The sequence below is a fragment of the Amblyraja radiata genome, chromosome 4 (assembly GCF_010909765.2).
Source record: "Amblyraja radiata isolate CabotCenter1 chromosome 4, sAmbRad1.1.pri, whole genome shotgun sequence".
NCBI classification, from domain to species: Eukaryota; Metazoa; Chordata; class Chondrichthyes; order Rajiformes; family Rajidae; genus Amblyraja; species Amblyraja radiata.
This window is the reverse complement of record NC_045959.1, coordinates 121,460,992-121,477,683: the sequence shown is the minus strand read 5'-3', so window position 1 is coordinate 121,477,683 and position 16,692 is coordinate 121,460,992. Positions and strand designations below refer to the sequence as shown.

General features: G+C 48.5%; 1 protein-coding gene across 1 annotated transcript in view; it reads right to left on the bottom strand.

Moving 5' to 3' along the window:
* tg (thyroglobulin) overlaps positions 1 to 16,692 on the bottom strand; it is a 161,389-nt gene that overhangs the window by 57,092 nt on the left and 87,605 nt on the right. The window contains exons 33-40 of the mRNA XM_033020435.1: positions 13,274 to 13,339; positions 11,341 to 11,484; positions 10,427 to 10,591; positions 9,531 to 9,644; positions 8,763 to 8,982; positions 6,410 to 6,503; positions 3,903 to 4,065; positions 3,215 to 3,411 (exon numbers count right to left, since the gene is read on the bottom strand). Coding sequence (XP_032876326.1) covers positions 3,215 to 3,411; positions 3,903 to 4,065; positions 6,410 to 6,503; positions 8,763 to 8,982; positions 9,531 to 9,644; positions 10,427 to 10,591; positions 11,341 to 11,484; positions 13,274 to 13,339 — 1,163 coding nt within the window. The remainder of the gene's footprint in view (positions 1 to 3,214; positions 3,412 to 3,902; positions 4,066 to 6,409; positions 6,504 to 8,762; positions 8,983 to 9,530; positions 9,645 to 10,426; positions 10,592 to 11,340; positions 11,485 to 13,273; positions 13,340 to 16,692) is intronic.

Sequence of the window (16,692 nt, the reverse complement as noted above, 5' to 3'; positions counted from 1 at the left end):
CTCACACACACACGCACGCACACACACACACACACCCATACTCACACACACACACGCACACACACTCACACACACCCATACTCACACACACACGCACACACCCATACTCACACACACACGCACACACACTCACACACACCCATACTCACACACACACGCACACACACACTCCGATCACTAGCAGTATCAATGCATTATACAACAGAATTAGTTAGTTGCATTCTTAAGGTTATAAGTGATAGGAGCAGAATGAAGCCATTCGGCCCATCAAGTCTACTTGGCAACATCCTTCCACAGATTCACCACCCTCTGAGTAAAGACATTCCTCCTCATCTCCTTCCTAAAGGAACATCCTTTATTTCTAAGGCTGTGACCTCTAGTCCTAGACTCTCCCACTAGTGGAAACATCCTCTCCACATCCACTCTATCCAGGCCTTTCACTATTTGGTGAGTTTCAATGAGGGGACCCCTCATCCTTCTAAACTCCAGCGAGTACAGGCCCAGTGCCGACAAATGCTCATCATATGTTAACCCACTCAGCCTCCGCAATAGGGTCTCATTGGCTGAGCTGATGAGTTAGCTTTTGGATAGGAGGGTTGCAGGTGGTTGCCGGAGGTTGCAGGTGGTTGCTGGAGGTTGCAGGTAGTGGAAGCAGGTAGGGAGACTGACAAAAACCTCTGGGAACCTCCGGAAACCGCACGGAAACCTTGGGTGGGGCGCAAAGTCTCCAGAGGTTTCCGTTCAGGTTTCCTAAGTGGGACAGGGGCATGAGGTGTCTACCAGGAAATAATCATTCCTTAAAACATCAAATAATTTAAAACTTTCCATATGCAGCCGATGTCCACACCATGTGTGGTATAAATATTCTGTTGAACTATTACCCACTTGTGTTCCTGTTTCTCAGTTTGTGTCGTGTAATACACATATAATCTGCACTACCCGCTGTGGATCAGAGCTGTGATGATTCCATGAGATTGTATGCACGAGTCTACATGAAGATAATTCTACAATAGACATGACCGCCCACACTGGAACAACCCACACATCACCCTGCAATAGACAATAGACAATAGGTGCAGGAGTAGGCCATTCGGCCCTTCGAGCCAGCACCGCCATTCAATGTGATCATGGCTGATCATCCCCAATCAGTTCCCCGTTCCTGCCTTCTCCTCATATCCCCTGACTCCACTATCTTTAAGAGCCCTATCTAGTTCTCTCTTGAAAGCATCCAGAGAACCGGCCTCCACCGCCCTCTGAGGCAGAGAATTCCACAGACTCACAACTTTCTGTGTGAAAAAGTGTTTCCTCGTCTCCGTTCTAAATGGCTTACCCCTTATTCTTAAACTGTGGCCCCTGGTTCTGGACTCCCCCAACATCGGGAACATGTTTCCTGCCTCTAGCGTGTCCAAACCCTTAATAATCTTATATGTTTCAATAAGATACCCTCTCATCCTTCTAAACTCCAGAGTGTACAAGCCCAGCCGCTCCATTCTCTCAGCATATGACACACCTGACTGTTCACGCTGAGACAACCCACACATCACTCTGTAATGGTGACCATTGTAATCGTGGCTACAATGTACTACAGTGTACTACAGTCACCACAGCTGTCATCTCAAACGACACGATATGATAGAACTTTATTTATCCCACGATGGAAATTGATCTTCCAACAGTCATAAAACACATGAAATTAAAGTGCCATGCCACCCAGAACCAGCGACATCATGGTCATAGAGTCATCCATCTCCACTTGCCCACACTGACCAACATGCCCCATCTATGCCACCCCCCACCTGCACACGTTTGGCCCTCAAGGAATCACGAGACAACCAGCATTTCTCCAGATCCAAGCCCATGCTTTATTTTATCTGTAGAAGGGTCTCGACCCGAAACATCACCCATTCCTTCTCTCCAGAGATGCTGCCTGTCCCGCTGAGATACTCCAGCATTTTGTGTCTATCGTTACTAGAGTAATGAGAAGTGTCGCAAAGCCATCATTAATGTTCATCCCCGACTCTCCTTGGGAAGGTATTTCTCACACATTTGCACTGGTCGGTGAAACATATAGTTTTATTTCAATGACATATCATCTGCCTGAGATGTCCCTCTGCCCACCTCACCAAAGGCATGCGGCATTTCCAGCGAGCTTCATGTTCATGTGATAGGAGCAGAATTAGGCCATTCGGCCCATCATGTCTACTCCGCCATTCAATCATGGCTGATCTAACTCTCCCTTCTAACCCCATTCTCCTGCCTTCTCCCCATAGCCCATGACACCCGTGCTAATCAAGAATGCAGCGGGTAGAGTTGCTGCCTCAAAGCGCCAGAGACCCGGGTTCCATCCCGACTACGGGTGCTGTCTGTACGGAGTTTGTACGTTCTCCCCGTGACCTGCGTGGGTTTTCTCCGGGATCTCCGGTTTCCTCCCCCACTCCAAAGACGTGCAGGTTTCTATGTTAATTGGCTGGTGTAAATGTAAATTGTCCCAGTGTCATAGAGTCACAGTCTTACAGCATGGTAACAGGCCCTTCGGCCCAACTTGTCCATACTAGATAACATGTAACATCTTCATTAGTCCCACCTACCTGCGTTTGGCCCATATCCCTCAAAACCTGTCTCATTGTGTGTGTGAGTGTGTGCGTGTGTGTGTGTGTGTGTGTGTGTGTGTGTGTGTAGGATAGTGTTATTTTCAGTTTAGTTTATTGTCATGTGTAGCGAGGTACAGTGAAAAGCTTTTGTTGCGTGCTAACCAGTCAGCAGAAAGACAACACATGATTACAATCGATCTATTCACAGTGTTCAGATACATGATAAAGGAATAACGTTTAGTGCAAAGTAAAGCCAGTAAAGTCCGATCAAGGACAGTCCGAGGGTCACCAATGAGGTAGATAGTAGTTCAGGACTGCTCTCTGGTTGTGGTAGGATGGTTCAGTTGCCTGATAACAGCTATGATAGCATTACAACAGACAATAGGTGCAGGAGTAGGTCATTCTACCCTTCGAGCCAGCACCGCCATTCAATGTGATCATGGCTGATCATCTACAATCAGTACCCCGTTCCTGCCTTCTCCCCATATCCCCTGACTCCGCTATCTTTAAGAGCTTTATTTAGCGTGGGGTGATTGTTGGTCTGCATGGACACGGTGGGCTGAAGGGCATGTTTTCACGCTGTATCTTTGAACTAATCAAGTTGATGGGAGGCAGTCTCTTACCAGGAGCAGGGCCCGTTGGAAGGGTCTGGTGCCCGGTGCCGCGATGAGGTTCATGCCGGTGATCTCGGCATCACGGCCTTCCCCCGCGATGGTGACGCTGGCCGGAGACCCACCAAAGTAACCGACGTTCCTCTGTAGCCATCGCAACGCCATCATCTGGTCCCCAAGACCCCAGTTACCGGGCAGCTCGTCAGTGCCTGCAGTGACACAAGCATTTTCATTTTAGTTTGAACATAACACAGAGAGCTCCAGCATTTTGTGTTTCAGAAGGAACTGCAGATGCTGGAAAAATCAAAGGTAGACAAAAATGCTGGAGAAACTCAGCGGGTGAGGCAGCATCTATGGAGCAAAGGAACAGGTGACATTTCGGGTAGAAACATCACCTATTCCTTCACTGCATAGATGCTGCCTCACCCGCTGAGTTTCTCCAGCATTTAAATCTACCAGCATTTTGTGTCAGTCAGCGGAAAGACAATACATGATTTCAATCGAGCCGTCCACCGTGTACAGATACATGATAAGGGAATAACATTTAGTGCAAGGTAAAGCCAGCACAGTCCGATCAAGGATAGTCCGAGGGTCACCAATGAGGTAGATAGTAGTTCAGGACCGCTCTCTGGTTGTGGTAGGATGGTTCAGTTGCCTGATTACAGCTGGGAAGAGACTCGGGAGGGTGAGAGGGATTTACCATCACTGAGGAATCCGAACAGCCCCACACGGTAGCTTGCCACCACCACCAGGATGTTCCCCACAGCCGCCAGGGAGGAGCCGTCGATGCCGGAGCTGCTGCCACCGCCGCTGTAGTCCTGGGCTCCGTTGTGGAAGAAGGTCAACACAGGCACTGGCCCGATCTGTGCCGGGACCAAGACAGAGTGTTACTGCCACACCTCACCCCCCCCAACACTTCACCCCCGTTCATCCCCGCTGCTGGCAACGCTAACACCAAAACCCAACCGGACACAATCAGAAACGGGCGCAGCGGTAGAGTTGCTGCCTCACAGCGCCAGAGACCCGGGTTCCATCCTGACTACAAGTGCTGTCTGTGTGGAGTTTGTACATTCACCCCGTGACCTGCGTGGGTATTTTTCCGGGTGCTCCGGTTTCCTCCCACACTCCAAAGACGTACAGGTTTGTTGGTTAATAGGCTTCAGTAATGATTGTAAATTGTCGCTAGTGTGTGTAGGATAGTGTCAGTGTGCGGGGATCGCTGGTCGGTGCAGACTCGGTGAGCCGAAGGGCCTGTTTCCGCACTGTATCTCTAAACTAAACTAAACTAATCTAGACTAAGATGCCACTGGGAGAGAGCAGTGCGAGTGATGATTGGTGGTTCCAGACAGTAACTTGCAGGAGGAATCCATTGTCAGCTTGTTTACTGCCTGTCCTCCGTTACGCCAGGAAATCCAAACCTGCCTTCCAGGTTTCCTTCTCTCCACAGATGCTGCCAGTCCCGCTGAGTTACTCCAGCACTCTGTGTCTATCTGTGTTCCAGGAAAGACAGACGATGCTGGAAACAGGACAGGAATGGAAGAGTGAAGAGTGGGTCTTGAAGGGGAGGAGGATCGGGGGTGGATTTCTGGACAAGGAGATGTTGACAGTTTTGGCAAAAAAGCTCTGATGTATCTGTGACAACATTCCACAGTGGAATCGCATTGTCTTCCACATCCCAGCACCGGGCTTGTATTAACTGGAGCAGGTAAGATCTTGCTCTGTAGAGGAGGCACGGTGGGACAGCGGTAGAGTTGCTGCCTCACAGCGTCAGGGACCCGGGTGCCATCCCGACTACGGGTGCTGTCTGTACGGAGTTTGCACGTTCTCCCCGTGACCTGAGTGGGTTTTACTCAGAGTGTTCCGGATTCCTCCCACACTCCAAAGACGTACAGGTTTGCAGGTTAATTGGCTTCAGTAAATTGACCCCTAGTGTGTAGGGAGTGGATGAGGAAGTGGGATAACAATAGACAATAGACAATAGGTGCAGGAGGAGGCCATTCGGCCCTTCGAGCCAGCACCGCCATTCAATGTGATCATGGCTGATCATCCCCAATCAGTACCCCGCTCCTGCCTTCTCCCCATATCCCCTGACTCCGCTATCTTTAAGAGCCCTATCTAGCTCTCTCTTGATAACATAGAACTAGAATGAATGAGTGCACCACCCTGTCAACCTAATGAATCTAAAATGTATTTGTATTGTTGATAAAAACAAAAGACAGTTTATCATAATCCATGTTCGTGGGAAGAGAGTAAAAGTGTGAAACATTACATCAGTGTACCTCACGACTCAGAAGAGAAGGAGCAGTATTGTCGACACAGGTGTACACATCCACCGTGACAGAGCAGCCCAATCACCAGCCCTTCTACACTAGACACAGACAAGCAGCATGGAAACAGGCGCTTCGACGCAACTTAGGGACGACAGATGGCGCAGGGACGACAGATGGCACAATGGGCTAAGTGTTCGGCTGGCAACCGGAAGGTAGCCGGTTCGAATCCCGCTTGGAGTGCATACTGTCGTTGTGTCCTTGGGCAAGACACTTCACCCACCTTTGCCTGTGTGTGAATGTGTGTGAATGTGTGTGAGTGATTGGTGGTGGTCGGAGGGGCCGTAGGCGCAGATTGGCAGCCACGCTTCCGTCAGTCTGCCCCAGGGCAGCTGTGGCTACAGAAGTAGCTTACCACCACTGAGTGTGACTGAGGAGTGAATGAATAATGCGATGTAAAGCTCCTTGAGTATTAGAAAGGCGCTATATAAATCCCATCCATTATTATTATTAACTAGCCCAACATGTCCCAGCTACACCAGCCCCAGCTGCCCGCGTTTGGCCCATATCTCTCCAAATCTGCCCTATCCATGTCCCTGTCCAAATGTTTTCAATATCATCACGTAGCTGTCATTACCAACAAAGCAGAAAAAGACACACATTGTGCAGAAAGGAACTGCAGACGCTGGTTTACACTGAAGCCAGGCACAAAATGCTGGAGTAATTCACCAGGACAGGCAGCATCTCTGGAGAGAAAGAATGGGTGACGTTTCGGGTCGAGAAACGAGACTTTGAGTCGAGTTTGAAGAAGGGCCTTGATCCCAAACATCACCCATTCCTTCTATCCAGGGCAGCTGCCTGACCTGCTGATGTATTCCAGCACTTTGTGTCTTTTTTGTAAACCAGTATCTGCAGTTCCTTGTGTCCACACATGACTTACGATGGATGTTGGTGCAAATATGTTCATGTAGAGGCAATCTTCACCCACAGTGGAGTAAACAGCCTTCGCATTCCCTGCTTGGAGGCAGCTGGGTCTGATGGACACAGATTGGGAACATTAGATTCACATTAAAAACACTTCAAGGTTAATTTTCACTGAGGACCACAGTGTAAACATTGCTTGTGTTAAATTGTCTGCCTGATGTACCCTGATTTTGTTTTGTTTTTCTCACTGTTCTGGTAAACCTCGTCCACAACCTCTCTCTGTAGCTGAACCCCTCTAATCCCGGCACCGTTCTGGTGAACCTCCTCTGCACCGTCTCCACATCCCCCCTGTAATGGGGGCGACCAGAACTGCCCGCAATACTCCACATGCAGCCTGACATAAGTCCTATAAAGCTGCATTGTGACTTCCTGACTCTTGGACTCAACATACTGACTATTGAAGGCAAGCGTAACGTACACCTTCTTTACTGCTCTGTCTGATGTTCATGGAGCTATGAACCTTTGTACATCAACATTGAGGGTCCTGCCATCAACAACATACTTTCCATTTATATTTCACCTCCAAAGTGCAATCTCCATTAAACTCCATCTGCCATTTTTCTGCCCACATTTCCACCTGATCCACCTATTGCCAACCTTCCTCACTATCCACATCTCCGCTCGCTCAGTCACCTGCGATAGATCCCACCAGGCAATGGAGACTTATCCCTCATCCACATTGATGTTCCCCAAGAGACCAACACCTCTGAAGAAGGGTCTCGGCCCGAAACGTCACCTATCCCTTCGCTCCGTAGATTCTGCCTCACCCGCTGAGTTTCTCCAGCATCTGCAGTTCTTTTTTAAACACCTCTTTCTTGATATCACCAGGCTCTCTGCATCATTAACATTACCCGCCCAGCTCTCACTGCCCTCTCTATATCCTTCTCCCTCAGACTCTTTAATTGGTCTGTACTAGACTCTTGCACAAACTGTTATTCCCTTTATCCTGTATCTGTACACTGTGGACGGCTTGATCCTAATCATGTGTTGTCTTTCTGCTGACTGGTTAGCACGCAACAAGATGCTTTTCACTGTACCCCGATACACGTGACAACAAACTACACTTGGTGAAGCCCTCATTCCGTCCCTCACACACATCCTCTCGTTTCACAGAACAATCCCCTTGAGTAAGCTGACCCTTACCCGAGCTCCCCTCATCCTTAGTATGTGGGTGAGATTCTCCTTAACGTTACTGGCCAAGGACCTTGTGTTGAATTTTTTATTTTTTATTTTTTTAACCTTTTTCTATGGTTTGTAATGGAACTTATTATTTAATTTATGTAAAGCACTTTGCTGTTATGGTGTCTGTTTATGATGTCTTGTTTATTCTTCTGTACAGCACTTTGGTCAACATTGGTTGTTTTAAAGTGCTTAACAAATAAAGTTGGATTGGATTGGATACTGGGGTTCAGCCAGACAATTGTCAAACTCTGGAGTAATTGCAGTTCCGATGATGATCCATCCATAACTGTCCACGTCACTTCATAACTCTTTGTGTGAATCGATCAGAGGTGACTATTTTTTTCTCTTTTTACTTATTTACTGGAAATTCTACTGTCCAACAGCCTCTCTAGCTCCATCTTTTCCAAACTATGAAACTTGACTATCATCGCTTGCCAAACAAGCCCAGAATCTGGATCTTTTCCATAGTTTCAATGCCGCAGACTCAATTATCTGTGACTCTGCGCTGGCCCCTCTCAAAGGCAACATTATTCATAAGGTCATTAGTGATAGGAGCAGCATTGGGCCATTAGGCCCATCAAGTCCACTCCACCATACAATCATGGCTGATCTATCTCTCCCTCTCAACCCCATTCTCCTGCCTTCTCCCCATAACCCCTGACACCCATACTAATCAAGAATCTATCGATCTCTGCTTTAAAAATATCCACTGACTTGGCCTCCATAGCCGTCTGTGGCAATGAGTTCCACAGATTCACCACCCTCTGATTAAAGAAATCCCTCCTCATCTCCTTCCTAAAGGTACGTCCTTTAATTCTGAGGCTGTGACCTCTGGTCCTAGACTCTCCCACTAGTGGAAACATCATCTCCACATCCACTCTATCCAAGCCTTTCACTATTCTGTATGTTTCAATGAGGTCCCCCCCCCCCCCCCCCCCCCCCCCCCCTCATTCTTCTAAACAGCAGTTGAATGGACCATCACTGGCTGGTCCTAGTGTGTACATGCCCCATCTCTAGCTGGTCCTAGTATGTACATGCCCCATCGCTAGCTGGTCCTAGTATGTACATGCCCCATCTCTAGCTGGTCCTAGTATGTACATGCCCCATCAGGTCAAGGTCTTGTTCACCTGTAGAAGGTGGCGTTCCAATGCCCAGTCCAGTTGAAGGGTTCTGGGGCCTGAAACCGCCCGTTGCCGGTGGGTGGAGCTGCGTACGGAACGCCCAGGAATCTCTTCACCTCCTTCCATCCCTCACCAACACGGGTCACTTGGGATTTTCCAAACAGAATTCCCTGGCCCGGGATGACTACAGAGGTCAGCTGGGGCTGGCTCTTGGACAACAGAGGGTCTGCATTGAAAATAAATAGTTTAGTTTAGTTTAGAGATACAGCGCAGAAACAGGCCCTTCGGCCCACCGAGTCCGCACCGACCATCGATCCCTGCACACTAACACCATCCTACACATTTACACCAAAGCCAATTAACCTACAAACCTGCACGTCTTTGGAGTGTGGGAGGAAACCAAATATCTCGGAAAAACCCCACGCAGTTCACGGGGAGAACGTGCAAACTCCATACAGACAGCACCCATAGTCGGGATGGGACCCGGGTCTCTGGCGCTGCATTCGCTGTGAGGCAGCAACTCTACCGCTGTGCCACCGTGTCCGTATTACTGGCACCCATTTCTCTCCGGGTGGAAATATGTGACAGGGAGAGAAGCAGCTGACACCCAGGAATGTTCACGACACAGCAGGTGGTCCAACGGATGGCCGGGAGGCAGGTAACTGGGACAAGTTGGGTAAGTCGGAACGAAGGGCCTGTTTCCACGCTGTATCACTCTATGACGCTATGACCTCCCAGGGAATAGTTTGAGGAACGGTGACGATTGTGACTCACCTGTACAGGTGTGAACATCGGGGCAGCAGTCGGCATAATCGGCACACTTCACGTTGCACTGACACGTCTCACCAGGACGGTAATCCCCACAGCGACCAACGCAGGGACCTACCACTGGCGAGAAAACAAACCGTGTTAGATGGACACAGAGTAACTCTCAGGGGATCATATAGAAACTTACAAAATTCTTAAGGGGTTGGACAGGCTAGATGCAGGAAGATTGTTCCCGATGTTGGGGAAGTCCAGAACAAGGGGTCACAGTTTAAGGATAAGGGGGAATCTTTTTGGACCGAGATGAGGAAATCATTTTTCACACAGAGAGTGGCGAATCTCTGGAATTCTCTGCCACAGAAGGTAGTTGAGGCCACAGTTCATTGGCTATATTTAAGAGGGAGTTAGATGTGGCCCTTGTGGCTAAAGGGATCAGGGGGTATGGAGAGAAGGCAGGTACAGGATACTGAGTTGGATGATCAGCCATGATCATATTGAATGGCGGTGCAGGCTCGAAGGGCCGAATGGCCTACTCCTGCACCTATTTTCTATGTTTCTATGTTTCTAACTCAGGAATAACCTTCCACCAGCATACCACTAGTCACAGGCCTCCAGTCCGAGAAGCAACCTTCCACCAGCACCCTCTGCTTCCTTCCATGGAGTCAATGTTCTATCCATTCAGCTATCTCTCCTTGGATCCCATGCGATCTAACCTTCCAGAGCAGCCTACCATGTGGAACCTTGTCAAGGGCCTCACTGAAGTCCACGTACACAACGCCCACTGCCCTGCCCTCGTCTGCCATCTTGGTGACAACTGACAACTCGAACGGTTTGTGAGACACAGATGGAGAAACATAAATGTGAGTATTTTGGCCGTAGGTGAGGTACCTGTTGCAGGTACTCACCTGTCCTGTGGTAGATGATGTCGGCTGCCTCTCTGAGCACCAGTCGGCAGTGGAGAGTGTGCGGCCGGTGTCCACAGGTGTGGGTGTCGGGGTAAAGGACACACCTGAGCCCACTCACCTGGGGCTGCAGAGTGACTGTAGCACAACTGTGATTGGAGGCACAGGCTGCGGGGAAACAAGCAGCAACAGGTTAACATCACCTCCTTGGGCAAAACAACTGGGACCAGTTTAGTTCCGTTTAGTTTAGTTTAATTAAGTTCAGTTAGATTCAGTTTAGTTTAGTTCAGTTTAGTTTATTGTCAAGTGTACCAAGATACAGTGGAAAGCACAAACAAGTCAACATCATCTCCTTGGGCGAAACAACTGGGACTTTAGTTTTGTGTAGTTTAGTTTATTGTCACGTGAAATAGGTAGTGAAAAGGCCTTTATTCTTTGGAGCACAGAAGGTTAAGGGGGGACTTGATAGAGGTCTTTAAAATGATGAGAGGGATAGACAGAGTTGGCGTGGATAAGCTGTTTCCATTGAGAGTAGGGGAGATTCAAACAAGAGGATATGATTTGAGAATTAAGGGACAGAGGTTTAGGGGTAACTTGAGGGGGAACTTCTTTACTCAGAGAGTGGTAGCTGTGTGGAATGAGCTTCCAGTGGAAGTGGTGGAGGCAGGTTCGATGTTATCATTTAAAAATAAATTGGATAGGTATATGGACGGGAAAGGAATGGAGGGTTATGGTCTGAGTGCAGGTAGATGGGACTAGGGGAGAATAATTGTTCGGCACGGACTAGAAGGGCCGAGATGGCCTGTTTCCGCGCTGAATCTCTAAACTACACTAACTAATACTCAGTGATGTATTGCCGCTGTCTGCTGCTGTATCTCGCCCCTCACACAGTTGATTATCCGTGTCTGGGTGTTTACCTGAGAGGCACCAATCCCTGGCTTCACTGACAAACTCTTCAGTCGGTTCAGGAGCATCGCTGCTGACGTGGAAAACATCAAAGGAAGACATTGTTGAGTCAAGGATCGGAGATACCCGCAGTATCTGCCAGTTATCCAGTGATGCTGCAAACAGAAGCAACACAACAGTAATAATCGTAATAGTAATAATAACAGCAGCAATAATAGTAATAATAGTAATAGTAGTAATTACAGCAGTAATAATAGTAATAGTAATAATAACAGCAGCAATAACAGTAATAGTAGTAATTACAGCAGCAATAACAGTAATAGTAGTAATTACAGCAGCAATAACAGTAATAGTGATAATTACAGCAGCAATAACAGTAATAGTGATAATAACAGCAGCAATAACAGTAATAGTGATAATTACAGCAGCAATAATAGTAATAATAGTAATAGTAGTAATAACAGTAATAGTAATAATATCAGTAATAATAGTATTAATAATAATGACCCATTCCTTCTCTCCAGAGATGCTCCCTGTCCCGCTGAGTTACTCCAGCACTCTGTGTCTATCTTCGGTATAAACCAGCATCTGCATTTCCTTCCTGCACATATAGTCTTTGTAACAAATGGGATTTAACTGCAGGCCTGACTAACCATTCCCTTAGCCTCAAGTCTCAAATAGATAATCATCTTCTCCCCAGCCACAACCTGCACACTACGTTTCCTATACATTCCCTGGGGCTTGAGAATGGTGTCCACTGTCAGTGTACCACTGCTACACATGTGTACTGTACCTGGGATGCATCTCAGTGCTTGTGTATGGTGACACTTGTATTCAACTGTAAAATTAATTTCACTGTACCACATGCGACAAATGGTACCAATATCAACATTGTCTTTTTCACACAGAGAGTTGTGGGTGTATGGAATGAGCTGCCAGAGGAGGTAGTTGAGGCTGGGACTATCCCAACGTTTAAGTAACAGTTAGACAGGTACATGGATAGACAGGTTTGGAGGGATATGGACCAAACGCAGGCAGGTGGGACTAGTGCAGCTGGGACATTGTTGGCCGGTGTGGGTGAGTTGGGCCGAAGGGCCTGTTCCCACACTGTATCACTCACTCTGTGACTCTGTGACTATCAATACATCAGTAACTGGACCAATTTCTCTGGTGCTGAAGTTCGGAATATTCTGCGGTTTTGAAATTGAATGTCTATTTTATCCATTATTTGGTACTTCAGAGAGTGGACAGACCACAAGGTGAATGACTGTTGGTATGTGTGGGTGACGTGTTCACATCTCACAGCCAGTGGAGGCCCAGAATGATGACATTCAAGTGGTGACCATGTAGTGGGGAGCTGCCCGAGCTGGGCGTGACCCTTGTGGTGGTGTTGTGGGGGCTGTGTGTCTGCTGCTGGACTCTTCACCAGGAAGCTGGTGGTTTCTCTGTCAAGCCAGGTGATGTTCACCACGTCTGTGGTGTTCACTGTCTTCCTGTGGGCCACTATTCTCATCTTATGTGGTTTCCCGGAGACGACCAGAGCCAGAACCAAGATGAAGATGAACACAGCATCACCTTTAACACAGACACATCCACCCTTATCACAAATGGTTCATTTCCTTGGTTTTGGGTGGGGGTGGGGGTGGGGGTGGGGGTGGGGATGGGGGTGGGGTGGGGGGGGGGTGGGGTGGAGATGGGGGGGGGTGGGGATGGGGTGGGGGGGGGGGGGGGGGGGGTGGGGAGGGGGGGGTGGGGTGGGGTGGGGGGGTTGGGGGTGGGTGGGGTCGGGGGTGGGGGTGGGGGTGGGGTGGGGTGGGGTGGGGTGTTGGGGTGGGGGTGGGGTCGGGGTGTGGGTGGGGTGGGGTCGGGGTGGGGGTGGGGGTGGGCACAAGTGGGGGTGGGGTGTGATGGGGCCGGGCGGGTGGGGTGGGATGTTTGACGTACCTCTCTGTTGTGAGGGTGGGGGTCTTGCTTTGGGACACATGTTCTCCACACGGTTCCACTGATTCACTGCAAACACATCAACAGCCGGTTACACATGGCGTACATGGTCATACGTGATAGGAGCAGAATTAGACCATTCGGCCCATCGAGTCTACTCCGCCATTCAATCATGGCTCTGAACCTGGGCCAATGAAGGTTCTGCCTGGTTGTCCATCTCCACGTCCCACACTGAAGCTGCTCCAGGCTTAAGGTGAGAGGAGAGAGATGGAAGACAGATCTCAGGGACAACGTCTTCACTCTGAGGGTGGTCCGTGTGTGGAACGAGCTGCCAGAGGAAGTTGTGGAAGCAGACAATGACAACCATTGAAACATATCTGGACAGATACATGGATAGGAAAGTTTCAGAGGGCTGGCCCAGAATGCAAACGTGGTCGGCATGGACAAGTTGGGCCGAAGGGCCTATATCTGCGTAGAACAACTCCATGACTCTATGCTCTACCTCACTCAACAATGAGTGCCCAGGGATCACAGTACTGTGGTGGCCTTTACAGTCCCAGACATGCAGAAGGTACAGAGCTTGAATGCTCACACCACCAGGCTCAGGAACAGCTTCTTCCCCTCTGTTATCAGGCTTCTGAACGATCCTTCCGTGAGCTAGGGTACTGTCCGATTCACATCTACCCCATTGCGGACATTGGACTTTGTCTGTGGAACTGATGCACTACAATGCTGAGAACTATATTCTGCACTCTGTATCTTCCCCTTTGCTCAACCTGTTGGACTTGACAACAGCTTGATTGTAGTGATGTACGTTATATCTGCTCTGATTGGATAGCATCCAAAACCAAGCTCTTCAGTGTGCCTCGATGCACGTGATATCAACCTCAACAAACACCTCACATCCTCAACTGGATTCCTCACGGAGCCATTTGTGACATTACATTGGACACAACGCTGTCTTCACCATGTTCTGCCTTCATCCATCACTGCCCATTGGTCCATCACTGATAGTGGACACGTCCTGGTCCACACGTGTGTACACAGTGCCCGACCCCAGCCTGACTCGCTGAGTTACTCCAGCACTCTGTGAAACGTCACCTATCCATGTTCTCCACAGATGCTGCCTGACCCGCTGAGTTACTCCAGCACTCTGTGAAACGTCACCTATCCATGTTCTGCACAGATGCTGCCTGACCCGCTGAGTTACTCCAGCACTCTGTGTCACTTTGTGCCAACATGTGTTTTGATTCAAACTTCCACTAAAAGTCACAGAGTGATACAATGTGGAAACAGGCCCTTCGGCCCAACTTGCACACACCGACCAACATCCCCATCTACACTAGTCCCACCTGCCCGCGTTTGGTCCATTTCTCTCTAAACCTATCCTATCCATGTACCAGTCTAACTGTTTCTCTAACGTTGGGGAGAGTTCATTCCTTTTACTGATGTTTGGAGCTGGGGTTTGTGTCAATGGAAACACAAGTGATACCACAGAGCTGTCCCACACCTGGTCAACATAAATCACGGCACGTTTCACCGAGGTGATGTCGGAGCTGCCAGAAGCAGATGCGGAAAATAATCAATGAGTCAGAGCATCTCTGCGGGAACATAAAACACTAGCAGATGGTGCTGCAGCTTAGACCAGTGACACACTGTCTAACGGCAGGGACCAAGGTCCCTCTGTACCAACACACGCTGGCACACTGGAACATGCAGCAACATCACACCAGTGATCCAACTCACATCAACACATTCCTCTAATCTAATGCATGTATTTATTTTGCAATTATTAATTAAATGAGTCATTCGTAATTAAAAGAGAATGTGTCACCCCATCCAAACCCAAATTAAATTGGATTTCTTAAATTTACTTTGATCCAAAGACAGTGTAAAATTATAGTGTAAGTAATGAAGTGTAAAATCAAACTTAGATTTATAGGTAAAGATGTAGCTGTTGTTTTTCTAGTCACTTGTTGTAAGTGTGTCAGTGCGGGGACTTGAACCAGTAACATCCGTTTCACTAAAGTTCAATCTTTTTACTTCAGTAAAGAACAGAAAGATATGTTTTCTTAAATGAGGCGTCTAATGATAGTCTAGTTTAGTTTAGTTTAGAGATACTGCACGGAAACAGGCCCTTCGGCCGGCTGAGTCCGCACCGACCAACGATCCCCGCACACTTAAGGGCCTGTCCCACTTAGGAGACCCAAATAGCAACCTCTGGTGACCTTACCCACCACCCAAAAAAAATCAAGGTGGAGGTGACCTGCAACCTCCTACCACCTCCCACGCATATGTTGAAAACCTTCCTCGACTATGAAGAAAACCGACTTCGACTAGACCTGCGACTAAAAAATTATTGATTTTTAAAACGGCAACCTATGTTTAGTTGAGGCCGGTTTTAATCATGATGAAAAAATAGCAGATGAAGCCTTGACCACACGGAAACCACTTTCGACCAAAACCTCCGGTGACCTCATGAAAACCTTGGGTGGCGGGCAAGGTCACCAGAGGTTGCTGTTTAGGTCTTCTAAGTGGGACAGGCCATTAACACTACCCTACACACACACACACTACGGACAAGTTACAGTTTTACAGAAGCCATTTAAGAGTGTGGGAGGAAACCGGAGCACCCGGAGAAAACCCACGCAGGTCACGGGGAGAACGTGCAAACTCCGTACAGACAGCACCCGTAGTCAGGAAGGAACCCGGGTGTCTGGTGCTGTGAGGCAGCAACTCTACCCGCTGCACCACCGAGCTGGCCCAATGATGGTTGATCAGATGAAGAATTCAATTTTTATATTTAATTAGGAAAAAATATAATGATTTCCTATAACTTGCGTTCTGGAACATGAGATATAATACTTTTAATAAAATGTTCACTGAGCTGAACAGCAGTGATCGATGGTTGGCATGGACTCGGTGGGACGAAGGGCCTGTTTCCATGCTGTGTCTCTGAATTAATATGATTGCAGAGAGAGTAACATGATATTGGTGGTTGATATCCAAAAGGGGCGTCACGGTGGTGCAGCGGGTAGAGCTGCTGCCACACAGCGCCAGAGACCCGGGTTCCATCCTGAATACGGGCGTTATCTGTGTGGAGTTTGTACGTTCTCCCCATGACCCGCGTGGGTTTTCTCCGGGTGCTCCGGTTTCCTCCCACACTGCAAAGATGTGCAGGTTTGTAGGTTAATTGGCTTAAGTAATAAATGTAAATTGTCCCTATTGTGTGTAGGATAGTGTTAGTGTGCTGGGATCGCTGGTCGGAGCAGAATCAGTGGGATGAAGGGCCTGTTTCCGTGCTGCATCTCTAAACTAACTGTGCAATTTTAATCTCATTGTGAGTGTCACTCCTTGGTGAACATGGATAGGTGACGTTTCACAGAGTGCTGGAGTAACTCAGTGGGTCAGGCAGCATCTGT